We start from the raw sequence: 25,789 nt of genomic DNA, 5'->3' as shown, positions 1-25,789 counted from the left end.
CTTTTTGTAACTTTTCGAGATTATTTTTTTTTTATTGGATTGTTATCTGTTTCATAGTTTCTGTATCAAAACAATTTAAAGAATTTGGCCTCACAAATTACAAAACATACAAACATATATTGTTAACTACATTAACCATCAATCTATGTATAAAAATATAGTAGCAAATAATCAAAACAAAATTAATTATTTAATTATGACTTACTACATTTGTTATGCATAGTGGAAAGTTAAATAGTTAGCCATGTATGAATATCTATCAATGTATGTCGCAACACTGGTATAACAAAATATACTTGTTTCCCGGGACTTTCAAACATATCTAGTATAGTCAAACATGGGAGAGAGTGGGTTTACGAAAACCATGCCAAATGGCAAAAATTTAAGACTCCACTTCCTTAAGGTAGACAGTAAATGGTTCGAATGCACTATACAGACTAATACCTTTTTATTTAGAATTCAAACGATATAGACTTGCACAGCGTAGCAAGTTAGAACCATACTACTGTCCCACGTTGCTGGGCGCCAATATGTGATGGACAAGATTTGTGGTGATAACGGTGGCACTATGAATTTAAGCTGCGGCTGTAGCTCGCCGGAAATGTGGGTTTCGATCCGTTATTATCCATCCATTTAAATATGAAGTGCCTGGTGTTGATAATAATTTCTCATCTTCCTAATTTCACAACAATGGACAAGTAGAAATTTAAATTTTCATAACAGAAAAACGGACGGACGGACATTCTTTAAACGTTTTTATAACATCTAGGATATGAAAATTGTTTTATTAATGATTTACCGAACCTGTTGGATGTGGTTCGTCAGGCTACCCCCCCTTAACATGACCCTTATATAGATCATCCTTGAGATCCTTTCAGCCCATTATTCATATAAAGAATCTCCCAAGAAATTGCCGCGACACTTCTCTTACAAAACAGCTACATCCTCAATCCTTTAATTAAATACTCAGCACATTTTTAATTTCATAAATCGATTCACATTTCAATATATTGTTTCGAATTCATTATAATGGGTTTCGTGAAATTTTTCATAAATAAAATTGTATATAAACTTATTGCTATATATCACTTAGAAATAGAAATATATAATAATATACAAATTAATAATGGAATACTAATAATAAAATCCAAATTGTATTAACTTTTTCTTATCAACATCATTCGTTATACATTTTATTTCACTATGCTCATTTTTTCACTAAATATTAAAAAATGAATTTGGATGTTACTATTATTATTCGAATACAAAATTATTTCTATAGGTTACAGGTTTTCATATGAGATTTCGTTCTTTTTGTTTAATTTTTTTTTTTTTTAACAGTAACAATTTTGAATTATTTTTAAATTTACATGCGTAACATGTGATTGTGTTTGTTTCTTTTGTTTTTCTTTTAAAAAGGGTTTTATATGTTTAATATCTCAAAAATTTTCTCAAAGATTTAATTTTTCGATTCTTGTATATAATTTCATAATTTAGGGTTTCAAATATTTTTGCAAAAATCTTACTATTTGATTTTTGTATTTATTTTATTAAATGAATTTCAAATATTTTTCGAAAATTTTACTTTTTTTGATTTTTTGTACTTTTTCTTTCTTTTAATTTTTTTTGTTTAAATTGAATTATTGGTTTTTTTGTTGTTAAATAAATTTTGAAGATTTCTTTTTTTTTCTCTATTTTTGTTTTTGCGTTTTTACAAAATGGAGAAGTTGAAATAGTGAAGCCACGTGATTTTCCAGTTACGTAACAAATTTTATGCAAAAATTTACGTCTTCTTTTTACTTTCTTGTAACTTTCAATTTCTTGTTTTTTGAATAGTTTTTTTTAATGTATTTATTTGGAGTGGTCAATTTTTAAAGAATTTGCTCATATGTATAAAGTTTCTGCAACATGTTGTTATATTACATGTACTCACTCAACATTGTTCTCATATAGTAGAGGTTATCAACCTCGGGATTTCTTGTGTCTCTAGGGATGATATGTCCCAAATTGTCATTAGCCAAATCACAGATGAATTTCCAACTGATGAGACCAGTACCTTCATAGGGTTTCCAAATCCCTAACGTCTTGACAGAAATCCTACAATCCCCAATATACCACATACAACAAATTAGATATGAAAAAAAAAATGTAACATTTGTGCTGGTGCACTTTGTTCATTTTTCTTACCCGAGGTGTATTTTACAAAATGAGCAATAGTTTCACAAATCCAATAAATTGATGTAGTACTGTCGCCAACAATATCTATATTCGAAACAAAGAACACTATAATCTCGTTCGGAGTATTTTATACTTTCTAAAACTTTACCGAAACAAGTATTATATTTCAAATTTGCAGGTTAGTTCACACTAACAACAATAACGTCAATTCAACTCCTATATGGGAGTACCTTATTTGCACACACTGGCTTTGACTTCAACTTCACTAATGACAAGCGTGAGTTGCTATCAGTAGTGCTATGCCTGTCTCACGACTTTGTGAAAGGTCAGTCTCCACAACTCTCTTTTTTCATCACAACTCTGCATTCGCTACTCCCCTTTCTATACAACCATGTATGATATGTGCGTTGCCCATTCTAACCAATAGATGGCACTCATGTGTACACAATGGTATTTTTAGACGTGATGTCTGGTAAGGTATAGGGTAATTCTACCGAAACCTTCTTATCAAATCATGATGATGGCAACAGTTAATAAAGGGAAATGGCGAATCAGCCTTAATGTAGACGTGTTGCGCAAAGAATATGAGACATGCCAGAAATTCCCCAGTAGGCAATGAAATACTTCATATATTTACAAGTTGTACAATAAATCATATGAATGGTAAAATTGTACGAAATGTATTTCATATGTTATATGGAGGCCGTCACATATGACAAAAATTTTAATAAAAATTTGGATTGCTTGATATTTCTAAGTCATAATGTTTCATTTTTCTTTTATTCATTTGTTGTGTTGAACTAATTGTTCATTAAGAATGATAGTATTTTGGAGTTGATTTTTAATTTACTCTTACGTTCTTTTGTTAATAAAATTGAATTAACAGCCAATTTCTCATATCCGAAACGAACGCTTTCTTTCGACTGAAATGCCAAAACCAGCTGATTTTCATTTATAAATACAGCTGTTTTGGGCACCACAGACGAACGAAAGCATTCGTTTCGGATGTGAGAAATTGGCTGTAAATTAACTTGATTTAATGTACAACTATTTTTAGGCGCTGTCATTAGCGTAGCTAGACAATTTTCCTAGGGGGGGCTATAGCCCCCCTAGCTAAAAATTTATAGACTGAACTTATAGGTTCAATTATTGTTTTATTTCATAAAAAAGAATACTAAAATAGACATCAAAATAATATATAATAAAGCAACTAAAAGAAGATCCACACTTTTCCCAGCAAAAAAATTGGGATTTGCTTTAAAGGCACAACTTTAAAAGCACTTCCAAAAATGTCCTCACAAAGAAGTTAATTATATTAACTACACAGGAAGTTTTTTACTTCAGTTTCTTCATATTTTAATGCGTAATTTTTGTTTTCTTTTTTCAAATAGTTTAAAAAAAGAGTAAGAATAAATAAAATGGTAAAAATTATTCAAATTTTGCCACAAAAATGCTAAAACCATTATAGAAAAATCGATAATTTTTGAAAATATTCAAACAAGCGTTAGAATGCATAAAAAGTCATAAAAAAAATATAAAAATTATTATAAATTAATGTTTCTTGACGCTCGAGGTCTTTATAAATATTTATATAATTCTAACAAAAGGTCGACCTAAAATCAAATAAAAAACGAATAAATAAAAATTATTTATTTGGGAAAATATCACACAATTTTTTAATTCACATTCAAAACTCTGAGTTCGGATCACACCGTAAGAAGTGATGCAAATTTATTGCAACGGCTGTTGAAGCGGTGGACATTCGTTCTATGACGAGTTCCAATTACATTCATCGCTTCTCCGCCAATTTTGCACCACTTCCGGACCCAAAAAGAACATTTTCACTTCTTTTTTGGCGAAGCTTTTTTGCAGCATTATTAATATATTAATTTATGAAAGAATAGTTTTAATACTAATTACTATTTTTTAATTAAGATGACTAAACCAGACTAAACAATATAATAAAGGAGCTTTACAGCCTGTTTCTGTATATCGAATGAGCTCTGTGGATCGACTAAAATGGAAACAAACAGCTGAATTTATAACCAAAAAACAGCTGTTTCTATGCATTTCAGTCGATCGATTGAACTCGTTCGACATATACACGCTCACAAAAAATCGCTTCTGTAACATATACTCCCAAACATATTTTGCTTCAAGCATATATATTTTTGGGTATTGCCCAAACATTTATATGTTTGATCTCTTCCAATATATAATATGTTTGAAAGCATATTGGTCTAAACAATATATGTTTGGGTAGTCTAAGTTCCAAACATTTTGTATTTTTGCATCCAAATTCAATAATGTTGTCTTCCAAAAAACAATATGTTATTATGTGAACATATAATATGTTTGGAAGCATTTTGCACCCAAAAATATTATATGCTTAAAAAAATTCTCCCAAACAATATAGTGCTCAAAATTTTATTTATTTATTTATATATTTACAATCATAATGAATTATGAAAATAAACAGGTAATATAGGTGCTAACAACATAGGTTTTCGACCTGAATGCTCAAAATTTTGTTTCTGCCCAATTGTATATTCCCCCACATCTTTCTCACTTCCACGAGATTTTTTAGTTCTTAGCACCTTTTTCTGTAATACAAACATTGTAGAAGAAATTATTCAATTGTATGATTTTTTTTATTTTAATTTTACCTTTTGCTGGACGAGGATTCGAACAGCGGACCACACAGTTTGTAAGGATCAAAGAAGTAGCAGATCAATTGCCCAAGGAAAAATAAAATGTTAATTTTGTAATAACAAGCAACAACCACCAACTTAATTCAATATCGCTCCCTGTTAAATAGCGCTCCAAGCTACTAAACACATATATGTTTATAGGCTATTTCTAAATTAATATATGTTTGCATCCAAGCATATTATATTTACAAACATTTTATGTCCCAAACATAATATGTTCTAACATATTAACATATATGTCCCAAACATGTTATGCTAGTTTATGAACATTATATGCTTGCACTCAAAAATATTGTGTTTAAAAATTTGTGTTCCAAACATATAATGTTTATAGCCAAACATATGAAAAACAGTCTTTTTCATCCGTGTAGAAACAGGCTGTTAGTTATTCAACTAAACCATAAGTTCAATCACAGCTCTATTTCATAAATATCAGACTTCAAACATTGCCATCGGCAACTGCTACCACAACCCAAGTAATTCGATTGTGCATGAAAGTCTTTAGCGGAACTTTATGCGGTTGTATATACTTGTTTAATTTTTATAAAAATGTAAAATCGTAAATAGGTTTTCAAATTCCTGGGGGGCTAAATTTTTTCTGGGGGGTCTAAGCCCCCTCCCCAGAGGTCTTCCTACGCTTATGGGCGCTGTAGATTGTTATTACTTAAAATATATAAAAAAAAAATTCCGAAAATTTTGGGATCCCGAAAAAAATCCCGGGATTTATAAAATTCGATCCCGAATGACAGCCCTAATTGTAATTGAACCACAAGAACTACTTTTTTAGGCGTTATTGGTTTCTCAATTATTTGGTGAACAGCACATTTTTGGAAGCATTCAGAATCTGATCGATGAAAAAATATGGTGTCTTATCGACAAGTGAAATTTTCTACAAATCTTTCAAAGTACAACCAATGGATAATATATCTTTTTCCGTATCTATTAATTCTGGATTTAACGTCAGTTCAATCCCTTAAAATGGATTATTCACTTTAGTGAAAATTAACGGCTAAAGGTGGGTATTAAGTTCGAGTTTAGCCGCTAAAAACGTCATTTTTTCACGATTACTTTTCTTTAATAATCCATTTTAAGGAATACAAACTTTGTGAACATTTGCTTTGGGCTTTTCTCCATCAAGTTATAATAAAATTTGCAACAAATATGTATAATTTCATGCATTTTTCTTACTGATTTAGTTTTCACTTTAGCTATTTTAGCGGCTAAACTCGAACTTAATACTCACCTTAAAGCTGAGTACTATGTTGAGTTTTCAAGCTGAAAACCAGCTTATTTTCACGGTTACTTTTTTTAATCAATTAAAGGTGAGTACTATGTTCGGTTTTTTTCACCAAAACACTAAGTTAAAACTACAAATATATTTATGAAGACGATTATATTTTGATCGAGTATTGCCAAATAATGGATGGAAAAGATCCTAGGAATTGATTGCAAATAATTTTATATTTCTAAATTAGTTAATTAAAAAAAGTAACCGTGAAAACAAGCTGGTTTTCAGCTTGAAAACTGAACATAGTACTCAGCTTTATTTCGAAATATTAAATGGTTGGCAATCAATACAATGGATCTTTTCCATCCATAATTTGAAGAGACTTGGTAAAAATGTTATCGTCTTCATATACATTTTTGCACTTTTAATTTAGTGTTTTGGTGAAAAACTCGAGCATAGTACTCACCTTAAAGCTGAGTACTATGTTCACTTTTCAAACTGAAAACCAGCTTGTTTTCACGGTTACTTTTTTTAATTAATTAATTTAGAAATATACAATTATTTGCAAACAATTCCTTGGATCTTTTGCATCCTATATTTGGCAAGACTTGATCAAAATATAATCGTCTTCATAAATATATTTGTACTTTTATTTAGTGTTTTGGTGAAAAAGCCGAACATAGTACTCACCTTAAAGGTGGGTATTAAGTTCGAATTTAGCCGCTAAAAGGTGAGTATTAAGTTCGAGTTTAGCCGCTAAAATCGCTAAAGTGAAAACTAAATCAGTAAGAAAAATGCATGAAATTATACATATTTGTTGCAAATTTTATTATAACTTGATGGGGAAAAGCCCAAAGCAAATTTTCACAAAGTTTGTATTCCTTAAAATGGATTATTAAAGAAAAGTAATCGTGAAAAAATAACGATTTTAGGTGGGTATTAAGTTCGAGTTTAGCCGCTAAAAACGTCATTTTTTCACGATTACTTTTCTTTAATAATCCATTTTAAGGAATACAAACTTTGTGAAAATTTGCTTTGGGCTTTTCCCCATCAAGTTATAATAAAATTTGCAACAAATATGTATAATTTCATGCATTTTTCTTACTGATTTAGTTTTCACTTTAGCGATTTTAGCGGCTAAACTCGAACTTAATACTCACCTTTTAAGGTGGGTATTAAGTTCGAGTTTTTTCACTAAAGTGAAAACTAAATCAGTAAAAAAAGGAATAAAATTATACATATATGTTGCAGATTTTATTATAACTTGATGGGGAATAGCCCAAAGTAAGTTTTGTATTCCTTAAAATGGATTATTAAAGAAAAGTAATCGTGAAAAAATCATGTTTTTAGCGGCTAAACTCGAACTTAATACTCACCTTTAGCGGCTAAATTCGAACTTAATACCCACCTTTAAGGTGAGTACTATGTTCGGCTTTTTCACCAAAACACTAAATTAAAAGTACAAATATATTTATGAAGACGATAGTACTTACCTTAAAGGTGAGTACTATGTTCGTATTTTTCACGAAAACACTAAATTAAAAGTTCAAAAATCTGTGTGAAGACGATTATATTTTTATAAAGTCTTGTGAAATAATGAATGGAAAAGATCTAAAGAATTGATTGTGAACCATTTTATATTTATAATTTAATTAATTTAAAAAAGTAACCGTGAAAACAAGCTGGTTTTCAGCTTGAAAACTGAACATAGTACTCAGCTTAAAGGTGGGTATTAAGTTCGAGTTTAGCCGCTAATTTTCACTAAAGTGAAAACTAAATCAGTAAAAAAAGAGTCATAAAATTATACATATTTGTTGCAGATTTCATTATAACTTGATGGGGAATATCCCAAAGCAAATTTTCACAAAGTTTGTATTCCTTAAAATGGATTATTAAAGAAAAGTAATCGTGAAAAATAACGATTTTAGGTGGGTATTAAGTTCGAGTTTAGCCGCTAAAAACGTCATTTTTTCACGATTACTTTTCTTTAATAATCCATTTTAAGGAATACAAACTTTGTGAAAATTTGCTCTGGGCTATTCCCCATCAAGTTCTAATAAAATTTGCAACAAATACGTATAATTTCATGTATTTTTCTTACTGATTTAGTTTTCACTTTAGCGATTTTAGCGGCTAAACTCGAACTTAATACTCACCTTTAGCAAAAAATGTTTCATTAATACGCACGTACCTCAAGAAAAAAATATTTGCGAATTTAAAAAGAGGTTTTTATACATGTGACTTTTTTCAAAAATTACATCTAAAATGTTGAAAGTTTTTATTAAATCTATTGTAGTACATGTCAAATAAAATATTTCTGGAAGTCAAATCTTAGAATTGCAAACAAACAACAGATGGGAAATTTTTTAAATTGAAAAGTTGCCTGTGGGCAACTTTAGGCAATTGTGGTAGTAACATTACATATTGTTACGTTTTTATATTTAGGCGTTTTTAATTACCCGACAATTAAAACACAGTTCTTTTAAATAACGACAATCTACAATTTATTTACTATGACTTCACACTTTACAATTCGTTCACACTGAAGTTATTCGTTTGACGCTTTAATTAAGACTGACTCGTTAGCAGCATGTGAGCGCTTTTATATATGACGGTGTGGCAATACGAGAACATTCTGGTAGCACTACAATATTCTGGCAACGCCAGAACATTCTTAGACAATGCTAGAAGGATCTACGACCATTAAGTTGTTTACCTGGTGGCTGCCAAACACATACACACTCACATTGATATATGCTCGCATTACTACAACAACAACAATAATGACAATAGACAATGAGATGAAATGAGAATGCAGAATAACAAAGCAAAGGGGTTGCTATTCTATGAGAGAGTAAGAACTAACATTTCGGTAAGCAAACAAAAGAACATAAAAGAAATTCAGGAAAATACTAGAAAATGAATAGATGATTCCAACAAGTGATAGCGAAATTTTATCGTTACAATTTTAAATTTTAAATTAACGGAAACTAATTTAAATAAACTTATATCTATAATTATCAAATTCGTAACACTGCCTCCCGCTTAAGCCTGTTCGTCCCGAACAGGCACAGAACCTGTTCCGTAAGGAGCCAATCGTTCCAGATGTACAACTTTCATCTTTGATCTAGGGCTGTCGTCCTTCTGAATCCGGTATACAACATCATTGATCTTCTTGATGACTTTGTATGGGCCTTCCCACTGTGTTTGCAGTTTAGGACACAATCCTTTCTTTCGTTGCGGGTTAAATAGCAGAACCAACTCTTCTTCTTGGAAGCCCTCAGTATTTACAGCACGATCGTATCTCGCCTTCATTCTGTTGCTGACCATTTTTATTTTGTTGCGCACTGATTCGTGAACTTCACCGAAAGTGTTTGGGATGTCGTTTCTGTTTTCTTCCATGGCGAGCTCATTAGGTTTAGCGCCGAATATCAGATCTCCAGGCAACTTCAACTCAGTTCCGAATAGAACATTGGCCGGTGTTCGAGAGGTGGAATCATGAATGGCAGATCTATACGACAGCAAAAACTTTGGTATATGCTCGTCCCAGTCCCTCTGGCCGTTGTCCACTACTTTTCGAAGATGTTCCTCCAGAGTGCGATTAAACCTTTCTACCATGCCATCGGATTGTGGATGTAATGGCGTAGTCCTCGTTTTCTTGATACCAAGGGATTCACACATCTCTTTGAATATGGCCGATTCAAAATTTCTTCCCTGGTCTGAGTGAATCTCGGACGGCACACCGTAGCGACATATCCAGTTTTTGTTGACCACATCCACAATCGTTTTTGCCTCTTGGTTTGGAATTGCATACACCTCCGGCCATTTGCTGAAGTAATCCATGACCACAAGGACATAACGGTTTCCAGAATCACTTACTGGGAAAGGGCCTGCCACGTCCATTGCTATTCTTTCAAACGGGGCTCCTGGTCTATATTCTTGCATAGGACCTCGACTTTTCCTTGTTGGACCTCTCGCCTTCATGCACTTCTCGCAATTGGCTACCCATTCAGCAATTGATTTCTGGCATCCAACCCAGTAGAATCGTTGCTTCACTTTATCGGCGGTTTTGGTTATTCCCAGATGACCTCCACTGGGACCATTATGGAACTCCGCCAAAACGTCTCTTATTTTGGAATCTGGAACGATGATCAAATTTCGGCTGCTCTTGCCATCTTCGCTTTCCCATTTACGTTGCAGGGATCCATTGACTAGAACTAAACTATCCCATTGAGCCCAGTATGATTTCATAAGTGGACTTTCGGCTGCTATGTCTTTCTTACTGGGCTTCTTGTTCTCTTCCTTTGCCGAAATAATTTTGTTCAAAATGGGATCTTTACGCTGTTCTGTTGGCCAGTCCACTCCAGATTCGATGTGTAACAGCCGAATATCAACAATCTCCTCCTTATGTTCAGCTTTCGAGCAGTGCTTGCATTCTATTCTGCAAGGTCGACGTGACAAAGCGTCAGCGTTACCGTGTTTTCCACCTTTTCTATGCTCGATACTGAAATCATAGCTTTGGAGCCTCTCGATCCAACGTGCCAGTTGAGCTTCCGGATTCTTGAATTGTAGCAACCATCGTAGAGCTGAGTGATCAGTCCTGAGCAAGAAGTGTTGTCCATACAAATATTTATGATAATGTTTTACACCCTCTATGACGGCTAGCAGCTCTCGTCGCGTTACACAGTAGTTCTTTTCGGGCTTGGACAACGTTCGGCTGAAATATCCGATGACCTTCTCCTTGCCGTCTATCTGTTGGGATAGCACACCTCCAATACCATGCGCGCTAGCATCTGTATCCAAAACAAATTTTTCGCCCGGAATAGGATACGCTAGAACAGGAGCTGAACATAAAAGTTCTTTTAAATGTTGGAATGAATCCTCCTGTTCGTCGCTCCACTGGAACTTCTGACCTTTTTGCGTCAATTTATGGAGACTAGCGGCGATGCTGGCGAAGTTTGGGACGAATCGTCGGTAATATGTACATAACCCAAGGAAACTTCTTAATTCGTGGAGATTTTGGGGTCGTGGCCAATCTCTGACAGCTTGGATTTTGTCTTCATCGGTGGATATGCCCTCTGCAGTCACATGATGACCCAGGTATTTAACTTCCCGCTGGAAAAGGGAGCATTTCTTTGCGTTAAGGCGTAGACCAGCGGCTGACAATTGCTGGATAACGTCTTTCAAGTTCTTAAGGTGCTCGTCAAATGTTTTGCCCATCACTATGATGTCGTCCAAGTATATCAAGCACGACTTCCAGTGCAACCCCTTCAGTACCCGCTCCATCAATCTTTCGAAGGTAGCCGGAGCGTTGCAGAGCCCGAACGGCATTACATTGAAATGCCAGAGACCGCCATTAACGCCAAAAGCCGTCTTTTCCTTGTCTTTCTCGGCGATCTCTACTTGCCAATATCCACTCTGCAAATCAAGCGTAGAAAACCATGTTGTTCCGGCTAGTGTGTCCAACGTGTCATCAATGCGTGGAAGCGGATAACTGTCCTTTTTGGTGACATCATTCAGTTTTCTGTAGTCCACGCAGAATCGGGTACTTCCATCTTTCTTTTTGACCAGCACAACTGGGGAACACCAAGGACTTGATGATGGCTCGATCACTCCACTCTCCGTCATTTCCTTTATGAGCTTTTGAACTTCGTCTCTTTTTGGCAGGGGAACACTTCGTGGTGCCTGTTTTATGGGCCTTTCTTCTGCGATTTTAATTTCATGTTTCACTACAGATGTTCTTCCTTGATTTCCCTTTTCAGAAGCAAAAGCACAGGCGTTTTTCCACAACAATTGCTTGGCTTTATTTCTCTCTGACGGCGATAGATGACGTGTCCAAGCCTCGACATACGCTTCTAGATGTTTTCCCACTGCTCCATGTGTCTTTGATGAGTTGCCTTCCAAATTGACTATTGCCTCGGCTGGTGTACATTTGCCAATGTCAGAAAATTTTACAATTTGCTCATGATTGTCAGACAAGTTCAAGACACGAACTGGTATTAGTCTCTCTTCGTTCGTTGTTACCAGGGCATTTGCTATCAAGATGTTGTTGCTTTTGTTTTCTGCTGGTTCAACAACCCACAATTGGCCGACTTCACAATCTCCATTCATAGAAACCCATATAATTGCTTCGGCGTTCGGTGGTATAGACTCTGACTGGCTCGTTGTCAAACGTCTGACAGGTGTATTCTCGTCGTATCCCACGTTTACCGTTATTTCGGCATCGCACCATGTCATTACACGACGCTTCATATCCAGATTGAGGCCAAAAGCAATCATGAAATCCGCTCCAATTATAACTTCGTCTACTATATCGGCCACAATGAAATCATAAGTAACGGATTTGTTAGCAATAGTTAATTTTACGGCGACCTTTCCATATACGGTTGCGGGTTCCCCTGTAGCCGTGCGTAGCTTGACTTATGACGGGGGTTTCACGCACTTGCACAGTTTTACTTTGAAAAATTTAAATTCAGTTTTTTTTGTGGAAAAAAGGCAATTGAAAAATTGAAATGCCTTTCATTCATGTGTCAATTGGAAAATAGAAAATTTTCATTCTGTATCGACTTCACAATCATAATAAGTTGCAAGCAAAGATTTTGAAAAAAAAAAATAAAGAGAAATTGGTTTTGATTTGCGAATAAGATTTATTGCAATTAGCTGCGAAATACAATTTTTATCTTTAGCCGGTAAGGGTTTTTTTTTGTGGTTTCGGCCAATATATGATTTAGTGATATTATGGGTAATTTTTGTTTTAGAAATCCTTTAATTTTTTTAAATTTGAATATTGGTTTGACATCATTAAATCACAGGAAGTTGGACAAGGCTGTTATTTGGACACAGATCTTTTGGATCTGTGGGATGACTATCCCACAGATTGCAAAATTGGCATATGGAATTTTGACATGGCTGAAACGCACAATTAAATTGGATTGTGAAAGAAAAAAGGCTTTCAAAATGGCAATTAATGCGGCATAAATATCCCAAATTTACCTAAATATCGCAATTCGCTATAAATTACATGAAGCAACAAAGAATCCGGGTATCAAAAGAAAATCATATATAAGGAAATTATTTCTAGAGCCCTGTCTGGCCTACACTTTGAAAAATTACAATCAATATAGATCAACGTTTTCCAGAAAACACTATGGAGACCGCAAACCTACTCATCTATATATGTATATACTCTTAATTTAAATTATTCTTTTCAAGTTATATTAAGAAACTGTAACTCAAGTACTGGTCCACAAGCGCTTGTTGGCTGAGCAACTCAAATAATTTCGTGAGTATTAAAGAATCTTTGTTTTTTTTTTATCTTCTTAATTTGTTATATATCTATGGATGATGGGAATTTTCATTATTTAAGATTATTCAACTAATTCTGATTTGTTTTCTTGTATTAGAATTTTAAAATATTGAGATAGGCCACTTTTTGCAATTTAACATAATTTTTAATTCCCCTTTAATTTATTTGTTGATCTAGAAATAATTGTCAATATAATGATTACTAAAAATATGCAATATTATTATTAAAGTATTTGCGTTTAATTTTCGAAATTGAAGGTTTGAGCGTGTAGAGTGTCGTTAGGGCTGACAAACATCTTGGTCGGCAAGGCAGGGTGGGATAACCGATCGGATATCAATGACACCTAGATATCCATTTTCCGGGACCGGTTCCGTTTTCTTTTAAATAGCTAACTAGGTTTGTCATTATGAAAAAAAAAGTGTATGCTACCATTAAAATTTTATTGTTGGTGTAAGCGGCTGGGATCTAACTTCGGCGACAAGAACACCCCCCCCTCCACTGAGCAAGGTCGGAACATTCGGTAGCAATGGTCAGTAGAAGTTAGGATCCAGTGTGAGAGCCGTTACATAAAATAAATGGCGCCCAACGTGGGGCCCGATATCGGTGGAAAAAAATATAGAGTAATTAATTTACATAAACTTTGATAACAAATCATGTTCATGTTCATCTATCGATATTTCCCCATATAATGACAGATCAAAAAAAAAAAAAATCCAAATTTAGAAATATTTATCTGTTTTGGATTCTTTAATTTGCATTCATTCATGTGGGATTTAAAGCCAAACTTAGATAAATTTTTTTTGGGTTGGTCAGAATAATCACTCTAGAATGTTTGAGAATTTTGGTCCTGAGTACAGTTGGGATCTTACTCACATGACAGAGTTTTACTTTTGGCATTAGATGTTAGTGAGTGGTAAAAATTTTAGTGCTATATGTTGAATAAGATCATTTAAGAAGGATTTTGATACTAAATAGTGGTTATCTACCTACAATGATCATATTCAATAGTTTTTTTATATTTGTTTCTAAGAAAATGGAATGGTAAAGGAAAACATTCTACACGTGATAATCTTCAAGAGTAGAATACTATCAGTTTGTGTATAAACATTTGCAACTCGAAGAATTTTTTTTTTCACATTGAGTAAAATAGTTATAAAACATGTCAAGATCACAGAGCCTAGACAGAGATCAGAGAGCGGGAGGAGATGGGAACAGACAAGGTAGAATAGAGACACGAGGAAGTGCAAGGATACAGTATATGATAAATGAATCAATTGCTGGGTTAAGAGAAGAATTACTCGGCGCATTAACACAACAATTTGCAGGGCTTATGAGCAACTTTAGAATTACTACACCAGAGAATAACGAACAAGCATCGGCAGGAGATACGCCGCGAAATAACAGTGCACAAGCAGCGGCAAATCCAATAGGTGCCTCGGCAATTAGTCAGGAAGAAACGCTTAGTACCGAGAAAGTGCTTAATATCATAAGAAACTGGCGCATTAGATATTCGGGACATTCAGACAATATGACAATTGAAGAGTTTATTTATCGTATAGAAATTTTGGTGACCAACAACTTGCAGGGTAATTTTAGTTTATTATGCAAACATGCGCATACCCTATTTGAAGGAAAAGCCCTTGAGTGGTATTGGGGGTTCCACAGGCGAACCAGGGTTCTAACCTGGGACTCCTTGACATCGGCTTTAGTCAATCGCTACAAGGAAGATTATAGTGACTTTGAAATAATGGATGATATTCGTAAGCGGCGTCAGGGACCAAAGGAAAGCATTGACGACTATTTAGATAGCATTTCAGCTATGGCGGATAAATTGAGCAATCCTATCCGCGATTCCGACATGTGCGAAATTGTAATAAGGAATCTACGCTCAGAAGTACGTCACGAACTATTGCACTTCAATATTTCCACATTGGCCATCCTTAGGAGAGAGGTTCGTAAGCACGAAAAATTTATGAAGGATATGCAGGACAAAGAGTATAGGTCAAGTAAAATCAGATTGGCAGAAATATTTGAGGAGGATAAAGAAGTGTCAGAATTATTGGATAATGAAGAGCTATGTGCGGTGCGTATTCCCAAATGTTGGAATTGCGATAAAATAGGTCACACATTTGTAGAGTGCATGGAAAATCGGAAAATATTTTGTTATGGCTGTGGGTTAGTGGACAACTATAAACCAACGTGTCCACGTTGCAATGAGAAGGTTTCGGGAAACGGAAGCAAGGATGTCCGCGCGAAGAAAAACGGGCATCCGAAATAAGTCAAGTTGGGGAAGAAGAGGTTGAGGAAGAAATGGATTTAAATTCTTTATTTCAAAATTTTAAACATATGCAAGAGCAAATAGATGAGAAAGTTGAGAAGATTTCAAGAAAGAAACGGTCATCTCTCCGTATTAGGAAGTACTATCAAAAATTGTTCAAATATAAAAAGTGTGTGATCGCAAATATTGAGGAAAGGGATTTCGACGACAGACCATACATCAAAATAAGGATAGAAGATGAAGACTTTATTTCATTACTTGACAGCGGAGCTAATCGGAGTGTAATAGGCGGAGAACTGGCGATATCTATTCAAAGAAAATCCGAGTTTGTAAAGTGTATAGGAAATGTTAGAACGGCAGACGGGAGTAGACAAACAGTAGTTGGATCTATACAAATAGAAGTAAAATTTCGGGAAAAAAATAGGATGTGTGAGTTTCTTGTAGTACCTTCAATTCGTCAGAACATAATATGTGGGTACGATTTTTGGAAGCTTTTTGGTTTGGAAATAACTCTTCCATCTGTAAGTACCATAGAATCAGATACATCTACGTCGAGTCATATTGAATTGACAAAGGAACAGCAACGTAGACTCGAGGCAGTTATTTCTATTTTTCCTAACTCTGAAGTTGAAGGTCTGGGATGTACCCACCTCATTGTTCATGAAATCGATACAGGATCAGCAAAGCCCATAAAACAACGGTACTATCCGATTTCTCCCGCAATAGAAAGACAGCTTTTCGGAGAATTGGATAGGATGCTGACATTAGGGGTAATCGAGGAGGCACCATGTTCACCGTGGTCGTCGCCCACAGTAGTTGTGATAAAGCCGGGGAAGGTGCGCATGTGTTTGGATAGCCGAAAGCTTAACAGTGTTACGGAAAAGGATGCTTATCCTATCCCGAACATCGAAGGGATACTATCTCGACTCCCTCCGGTTCATTGGATATCAAAGATAGATTTGAAGGATGCCTTTTGGCAAATTCGCCTTAGTGAGAATTCCAAACAAAAGACTGCGTTTACAGTACCTAATAGACCCTTATACCAATTTACAAGGATGCCATTTGGGCTTTGTAATGCCCCACAAACTCTTTGCCGGTTGATGGATATGGTCATACCGTATACATTAAAAACACACATTTTTGTTTATTTAGATGATTTATTGATACTGTCAGAAAATTTTGAGGACCATTTGAGTCATTTAATGGAGATAGCTGCTAGGCTAAGAAAAGCAGGCCTAACAATCAATGTAAGGAAAAGTAGTTTCGCGATGAAGAGTGTAAAATACCTCGGTTATGTTGTTGAGAATGGGACTATTCGTGTGGATGAGGATAAAATTCAAGCGATACGAGATTTACCAGTCCCCAAGAATGTTAAACAGGTTCGTCGATTCTTAGGCATGACTGGGTGGTATCGACGCTTCATTGATGGTTATGCTTCAATCACTTATCCTTTGACGGAATTACTGGCGAAAAGAAAGACATTTGTATGGACAGAGGATGCTCAAAAAGCCTTCGATGGGCTAAAAGAGAAGCTGACAACAGCACCAGTACTCATAAATCCAGACTATACCAAACAGTTTATAATACAGTGCGATGCGAGCATGTATGGAATTGGCGCGGTTTTAGCCCAAGTAGACAATCATGGCAATGAGAGACCAATCGCTTTTATGTCTCAAAAATTAAATAAATGCCAGAGAAACTATACCGTGACGGAATTGGAGTGTTTGGCCGTCGTTGTCGCAATAGAGAAATATAGACCATACATAGAGGGGCAGGATTTCAAAATCATCACGGATCATGCAAGTTTAAAGTGGCTTAGAAGTCAAAAGGATTTATCTGGACGCCTAGCACGATGGTCTCTTAAACTGCAAGGTTTCAATTTCACCATTGAGCACCGGAAAGGTCGCTTTAATGTAGTCCCAGACACGTTGTCACGCGCTCATGAGGGTGAAATAGCTATAGAAGCAATAGAGCTCGAGATTCTGCCGGTAATAGATTTAGATTCAACGGCATTTGATGGGAAATCGTATACCAAACTTCGGAAAGAGTATGAGAAAGCTCAGTTACCGGATTTCAGAGTAATTGGTAAATACATTTACAAACGGGTAGGATTCGATAGCAATGAAAATAGGGAAGCCGATGTATGGAAATTGTTAGTTCCGGAAGAACTAAGATTGAAGGTAATGTATACGGCACACGATGTTCCAAATTCGGCACACTCAGGAGTAGCAAGGACATTGGAACGTATCCGACGTTATATGTACTGGCCTGGTCTAGCAAAGGATGTTAAGGAATACATACAGAAGTGTGATCTTTGTAAAACCTCAAAAACACCAACAACCACAATGAGACCTCCGCTAGGGCAAATGACGGAGACTGAGAGACCCTTTCAGAGGTTATACATGGATATCATAGGACCTCTTCCAAGAACTCGAACAGGATTTGTGGGAATATTTATTATATTAGATCATTTTTCAAAGTATACATTTTTGAAGCCTTTGAAAAAACTAGAGGCCAAACCAATGATTGAATATTTACGATCGGACATTTTTAGCTGTTTTGGTGTACCTGAATCTATTGTGACTGACAACGGGTCGCAATTCAGAAGCAAAGATTTTGAAAAATTATTGGAAGAATATGGTGTTGAACATAAATTTATCGCGGTGTACAGTCCTCAGGGAAACGCAAGTGAAAGGGTTAATAGGGTAGTAAATGAGGCATTGCGTTCATATGTCAGATCAAGTCAAAAGGATTGGGACAGGTACTTATGTAGCGTCAATTGTTCACTCCGTAATAGCTTTCATGAAAGCATTGGAAGGACACCCTATGAAGTTGTATTTGGCCAGACCATGCTGACACACGGCAAGGATTATAACATTCTAAGGAGTTTGAACTTGTTGGCGGAAACAGACGTGCATATAGAAAGGCAAGATAATTTTTCATTAATCAGGGACTCCATTCGAAAACACTTGAAGAAGGCGTACGAAAAGAATAGAAAGGTTTATAACTTGCGTTCACGACAAAAAGAATTTGAAATAGGTCAAGAGGTGATTCGACGAAATTTTGCACAGAGCTCCAAAGTAGACGGTTTTAGTTCGAAATTAGCTCCAGTAGGGATTAAAGCTGTAGTGAAAAGAAAACTTGGACATGTATATTACGAACTTGAAGACGCGGATGGAAAAGGAAGCGGGATATACCATGCTAAAGACATCTGGAAATAAGATTTTTTTTTTTTTTTTTTTTTTTAGTACAGGTGGTGTATTTTATGACGGGGGTTTCACGCACTTGCACAGTTTTACTTTGAAAAATTTAAATTCAGTTTTTTTTGTGGAAAAAAGGCAATTGAAAAATTGAAATGCCTTTCATTCATGTGTCAATTGGAAAATAGAAAATTTTCATTCTGTATCGACTTCACAATCATAATAAGTTGCAAGCAAAGATTTTGAAAAAAAAAATAAAGAGAAATTGGTTTTGATTTGCGAATAAGATTTATTGCAATTAGCTGCGAAATACAATTTTTATCTTTAGCCGGTAAGGGTTTTTTTTTGTGGTTTCGGCCAATATATGATTTAGTGATATTATGGGTAATTTTTGTTTTAGAAATCCTTTAATTTTTTTAAATTTGAATATTGGTTTGACATCATTAAATCACAGGAAGTTGGACAAGGCTGTTATTTGGACACAGATCTTTTGGATCTGTGGGATGACTATCCCACAGATTGCAAAATTGGCATATGGAATTTTGACATGGCTGAAACGCACAATTAAATTGGATTGTGAAAGAAAAAAGGCTTTCAAAATGGCAATTAATGCGGCATAAATATCCCAAATTTACCTAAATATCGCAATTCGCTATAAATTACATGAAGCAACAAAGAATCCGGGTATCAAAAGAAAATCATATATAAGGAAATTATTTCTAGAGCCCTGTCTGGCCTACACTTTGAAAAATTACAATCAATATAGATCAACGTTTTCCAGAAAACACTATGGAGACCGCAAACCTACTCATCTATATATGTATATACTCTTAATTTAAATTATTCTTTTCAAGTTATATTAAGAAACTGTAACTCAAGTACTGGTCCACAAGCGCTTGTTGGCTGAGCAACTCAAATAATTTCGTGAGTATTAAAGAATCTTTGTTTTTTTTTTATCTTCTTAATTTGTTATATATCTATGGATGATGGGAATTTTCATTATTTAAGATTATTCAACTAATTCTGATTTGTTTTCTTGTATTAGAATTTTAAAATATTGAGATAGGCCACTTTTTGCAATTTAACATAATTTTTAATTCCCCTTTAATTTATTTGTTGATCTAGAAATAATTGTCAATATAATGATTACTAAAAATATGCAATATTATTATTAAAGTATTTGCGTTTAATTTTCGAAATTGAAGGTTTGAGCGTGTAGAGTGTCGTTAGGGCTGACAAACATCTTGGTCGGCAAGGCAGGGTGGGATAACCGATCGGATATCAATGACACCTAGATATCCATTTTCCGGGACCGGTTCCGTTTTCTTTTAAATAGCTAACTAGGTTTGTCATTATGAAAAAAAAAAGTGTATGCTACCATTAAAATTTTATTGTTGGTGTAAGCGGCTGGGATCTAACTTCGGCGACAAGAACACCCCCCCCTCCACTGAGCAAGGTCGGAACATTCGGTAGCAATGGTCAGTAGAAGTTAGGATCCAGTGTGAGAGCCGTTACAGACTCCAATCAGTGGTGTAACTTTTCCTTTTACTAAATCAGATCTAATGATAGACTTTGATGCACCAGTATCCAACGTCAAAGTACGCTTGTCGCCATTAATAACACCCGCAATAGTTAAATTGTTATTTTTCTGTTGAACTATTGCTATGGAGATGGTGGGGCCATCGTCTGTGGGAGCCAGCTCTTGCCCCGCTGAACTAGCTCGATTTAGTTTAAAGGTGACTCACTTGACTGTGGGGTCACCTTCTTATGGCTATTGTTTAATGGAGATGGTGATGTGGACCTTGACCGTTTGCGTCGTGCCTTGCATTCTCGAGCTAGATGTCCCGGCTTATCACAGTTATAGCATTTGATCCGGGATTTATTTGCCTCTTGCTTCATTTCTTGCATTGCCTGCTTAACGGCTTCTTTCACTGAATCAATCACGGAATTTGATTCGCCATTCTCGGTCTCCACCTTACGTACTTTGTGAATTTGAGGACGTGCTAGTACCCTCGCTGTCTCTTGTGTAAGGGCAAATGTTACAGTTTCCACAAATGTAGCTTTTTGTGACGCATATGTTGCACATTTTATGTCTGGGTCTCGAATGCCATTCACAAAGGTCTCAATTTTGATGCGGTCCACAAGTGGGTGACTCTCTCCTGGGTATGCCAATAGCACCAACCGCTCAACTTCTGTTGCAAAATCTTGTAGAGTCTCATTTGATTTCTGGACTCTTCCTCTTAATTCCATTCTGAAGATGTCTTGCTTATGTTCTCCACCGTACTTGCGTTGTAGCGCAGCTATTACTTCCTTATAGTTATTTCTGGAAGAAGTTGGGATACTTTGTATTACATCGGCAGCATTACCCTTCAATGCCAACAGAAGTTCAATTGCTCTGTCGTTGTCATTCCACATGTTTCTGGATGCCACCGTCTCAAATTGGAATTTGAAAACATCAAATGAAGATGAGCCATCAAAAACAGGAGTTTTGATTTTTGGGCCCTCGATTACGCGCACTGGACCACCTTTCATTTCTAGTTCTGACATTTTTTTCTCAAGGTGTAGAAATTTTTCATCGTGAACCACAAATTTCTTATCCAATTCCACAATTTGACTTTCAATGTGGTCTACGCGTTTCTCCATACCTTCCGAAAGTTGTTGTAACTTTTCATTAAGAATTCTAGAATTTTCGTCAAATTTCTCCACCAAAAGAAGAGAATTTTCTTCCATCATTTTTCTAGAATATTCTTGCATTTTTAGAGCGTTTTCTTCCAGCAATTTTCTAGAATTTTCTTCCATTTTTAGAGAATTTGCTTCCAGTTTTCTAGAATTTTCTTCCATTTTTCTAGAATTCTCATCCATGATTTTTCTAGAGTTTTCCTCCATCATTTTACTCAAAACACTGAGCATTGATGTGTAATCTACAACACTCGAAGCCACGGACGGAGTTTCTACACTGCTGGTATTGACGAGTATTGATTCATCAATGTCTTCCTTATAATCAAACTCATGCGTCGCAATGTCCATATTAAGGCCGGTACTATGTTCATTCTTGCGAAAAATTTTTATGGAAACCATTATTTCGCACATAGAAAGCGGCGTTTTTTTAGGTAGCTTGGAGCGCTATTTTACAGGGAGCGATATTGGATTAAGTTGGTGGTGTTGCTTGTTTTTACAAAATAACATTTTATTTTTCCTTGGGCAATTGATCTGCTATTCCTTTGATCCTTTGTATAGTTTCGGAACAAAAATATGGTCCGTGTTTGATTTATAAACCCGCACAAATAGTTTTTAATAAATAAATTATTTCTTAATTCACATTGCAAATGGCGCCGTGCTATAAACGTCAGTTTTTCAACACGAAAAAACAAAGTATCACAAATGGAAAAAATTTCGCAAATTTTTCGCATTTTTTGGTTTTGTATGGAGTTTCAACGCGAAAACCGAACAGAGTACCGGCCTTTACGCCGTTCAAACTCTTCCAGTAGACGCTTTTGAAGCTGGGCCTTATTGCCTGTTGTCGGCAGCTCCAGGTTGCTCAATTCCTTTTTTAAGTCTTCCACTCGAAGCTCATTAAACTTCAATGTAGATTTTTTTTTTCGTTATCCCACTTCTGACACCAATTGTTACGTTTTTATATTTAGGCGTTTTTAATTACCCGACAATTAAAACACAGTTCTTTTAAATAACGTCAATCTACAATTTATTTACTATGACTTCACACTTTACAATTCGTTCACACTGAAGTTATTCGTTTGACGCTTTAAGGCCGGTACTCTGTTCGGTTTTCGCATTGAAACTCCATACAAAACCAAAAAATGCGAAAAATTTGCGAAATTTTTTCCATTTGTGATACTTTGTTTTTTCGTGTTGAAAAACTGACGTTTATAGCACGGCGCCATTTGCAATGTGAATTAAGAAATAATTTATTTATTGAAAACTATTTGTGCGGGTTTATAAATCAAACACGGACCATATTTTTGTTCCGAAACTATACAAACGATCAAAGGAATAGCAGATCAATTGCCCGAGGAAAAATAAAATGTTATTTTGTAAAAACAAGCAACACCACCAACTTAATCCAATATCGCTCCCTGTAAAATAGCGCTCCAAGCTACCTAAAAAAACGCCGCTTTCTAAGTGCGAAATAATGGTTTCCATAAAAATTTTTCGCAAGAATGAACATAGTACCGGCCTTTAATTAAGACTGACTCGTTAGCAGCATGCGAGCGCTTTTATATATGACGGTGTGGCAATACGAGAACATTCTGGTAGCACTACAATATTCTGGCAACGCCAGAACATTCTTAGACAATGCTAGAAGGATCTACGACCATTAAGTTGTTTACCTGGTGGCTGCCAAACACATACACACTCACATTGATATATGCTCGCATTACTACAACAACAACAATAATGACAATAGACAATGAGATGAAATGAGAATGCAGAATAACAAAGCAAAGGGGTTGCTATTCTATGAGAGAGTAAGAACTAACATTTCGGTAAGCAAACAAAAGAACATAAAAGAAATTCAGGAAAATACTAGAAAATGAATAGATGATTCCAACAAGTGATAGCGAAATTTTATCGTTACAATTTGAAATTTTAAATTAACGGAAACTAATTTAAATAAACTTATATCTATAATTATCAAATTCGTAACAATATTTTTGAACATAAGACCTGGAGAAAAAAGGTTTGAAAAACAATGATTTTGAAAAAATTTTGAACTTCAATTGGGATGTCCCAGTGACGAGAAATGCGGCGACGATGTGGAAAACATATCTGCAGTGCAGTGTTGAATTTGGAAGTAATCGTAAAAAGGGAGGAAGCCACTTCTTGGCAACATACTAGTGGATTAGCACGAATATTGACGCTTTATAATACTTTGGTTTTTTACACCGCCAGTTAAATTGACATGGGTTAAAAACAAAAAAAACAAAACATTTTCATGAGTCACGCATGATTCACGCGAAGCCGTGAATGAAATTTAAACGAAATCTCGTGAATGAAATTTAAACGAAACCTCGTGAATATGCGTGAACGGGATTAAAGAAAAATGTGTGGCGCGTGAGCGTGAGTAAAAATCAAATTGTGTTCGTGATTGTGAGTGAGTAAACTTTCTCCGAAATCACGCTCCCTATAAAAATTTACCCACGCTCACGATCCAACTCACGCTCAAGATAAAATTCACGTTAACAATAAAATTCATATTCACGATAAAATTCGCACTCACGGTAAAACAGACACAAAAAGTCACAATCACGAACAAATTCACGTTCACGATTAAATTCAAGCTCACCGATTTTAATCACCTTTACATATTTAATCACGCTTAAGATTTCAATAGCGTGAGTCACGAGAAATTTCGTTAATTACCAGAATTTTTTTGTGCCACGAAAATTGTCGTGTTCCGAAAATATTCGTGACTTACGAGATTTATCGTGAATTACGACAATTGTCGTGAATCGTGCGAAAGCGTGAGACATAAACATTGTTCATGTGTGAGCGTGTGCGAGTATGACTTTTCATTTCGTGACCGTGAATTCCTACCTACATGGCATGCGTGAGTACAAATATTTCTTCGTGAATGTGTTTGAGCGTGATTGAAATTCCACTCACGCGCGCATCTAAGTATATATTTACTGTAAAATAACAAAAAACTTAACAAAAATCCAATAAAACGTAATACGTCTATCATTACAAAACAAACTAGTTTGTAGTCACAATTGCCCAAAGTTGCCCACAGGCAACATTCTCTACCGACTAAACGAATGGGCATGGCGACCCGAAATTTTGGCTAGACGCTTCTTAAATGACTTCAACATGATTAAAAGTAAAAAAAAATTTTAGCGATACCTATAAAAATTCGGGGTCGAAAGGGTTAAAGAAAAGTAATCGTGAAAAATGACGATTTTAGCGGCTAAAGGTGGGTATTGAGTTCGAGTTTAGCCGCTAAAATCGCTAAAGTGAAAAATTAAATCAGTAAAAAAGGCATAAAATTATACATATTTGTTGCAAATTTTATTATAACTTGATGAGGAATAGTCGAAAGCTAATGTTCACATAGCTTGTATTCCTTAAAGGTGAGTACTAAGTTCGAGTTTTTTCACTAAAGTGAAAACTAAATCAGTAAAAAAAGGCATAAAATTATACATATTTGTTGCATATTTTATTATAACTTGATGGGGAATAGCCCAAAGCAAGTTTTCACAAAGTTTGTATTCCTTAAAAAGTATTATTAAAGAAAAGTAATCGTGAAAAAATGGGGATTTTAGCGGCTAAACTCGAACTTAATACTCACCTTTTAAGGTGGGTACTAAGTTCGAGTTTTTTCACTAAAGTGAAAACTAAATCAGTAAAAAAAGGCATAAAATTATACATATTTGTTGCATATTTTATTATAACTTGATGGGGAATAGCCCAAAGCAAGTTTTCACAAAGTTTGTATTCCTTAAAAAGTATTATTAAAGAAAAGTAATCGTGAAAAAATGGGGATTTTAGCGGCTAAACTCGAACTTAATACTCACCTTAAAGTGGATTAATTAAGAGAAGTAATCGTGAAAAAATGGCGATTTTAGTGGCTAATTCTTAGTTTCTGCGAAAAATGAATATCATCATTTATCACCGAGAGTAGGGCTCCAAACACAGGGTTGTGAACTTATTTATGCGAAATAATATGCCTGCCTATTTTTTCGTGCGAAATTTCCAGGGTTCAAAAAAGCTCAAAACAAGGATTTCGCAGATATTTCGCACAAACGGTTTTTGTATGGAGTATAACAGTTTTTCGTGCGAAAACGTGATCTTAGTACTAGGCTTAAACTCGAACTTAATACCCACCTTAAACTCGAACTTAATACCCACCTTAATGCGCTTTACAGACTA

At 35.2% G+C, this 25,789-nt stretch overlaps 1 protein-coding gene and 1 long non-coding RNA gene across 2 annotated transcripts; one reads left to right on the top strand and one right to left on the bottom strand.

Annotated features, from left to right (window-relative positions):
* Positions 1 to 1,727: 1,727 nt before the first annotated feature.
* LOC142234955 (uncharacterized) lies at positions 1,728 to 2,433 on the bottom strand. Its single transcript, XR_012721760.1, has 3 exons — positions 2,327 to 2,433; positions 2,188 to 2,262; positions 1,728 to 2,097 (listed from the first exon to the last, which is right to left on the bottom strand). It is a non-coding gene; the product is annotated as an uncharacterized LOC142234955 (long non-coding RNA).
* Positions 2,434 to 15,769: 13,336 nt separating this feature from the next.
* LOC142235742 (uncharacterized) lies at positions 15,770 to 16,802 on the top strand. Its single transcript, XM_075307000.1, has 2 exons — positions 15,770 to 16,691; positions 16,756 to 16,802. Exons 1-2 carry the CDS (start codon positions 15,770 to 15,772, stop codon positions 16,800 to 16,802), a joined length of 969 nt encoding a protein of 322 aa, XP_075163115.1.
* The last annotated feature ends 8,987 nt before the right edge of the window (positions 16,803 to 25,789 follow it).

The sequence above is a fragment of the Haematobia irritans genome, chromosome 4 (genome assembly GCF_050003625.1).
Source record: "Haematobia irritans isolate KBUSLIRL chromosome 4, ASM5000362v1, whole genome shotgun sequence".
NCBI classification, from domain to species: domain Eukaryota; kingdom Metazoa; phylum Arthropoda; class Insecta; order Diptera; family Muscidae; genus Haematobia; species Haematobia irritans.
The sequence above is the reverse complement of the archived record's forward strand: the minus strand, read 5'-3'. Positions and strand labels throughout refer to the sequence as shown.

Excerpts from the sequence above, each read along its gene's own strand:
- LOC142235742 (XM_075307000.1), top strand. The coding sequence starts at position 15,770 with ATGCAAGAGCAAATAGATGAGAAAGTTGAGAAGATTTCAAGAAAGAAA. Across the intron at positions 16,692-16,755 it reads CTTTTGGCAAATTCGCCTTA|GATGCCATTTGGGCTTTGTA; the intron begins GTGAGAATTCCA and ends CCAATTTACAAG.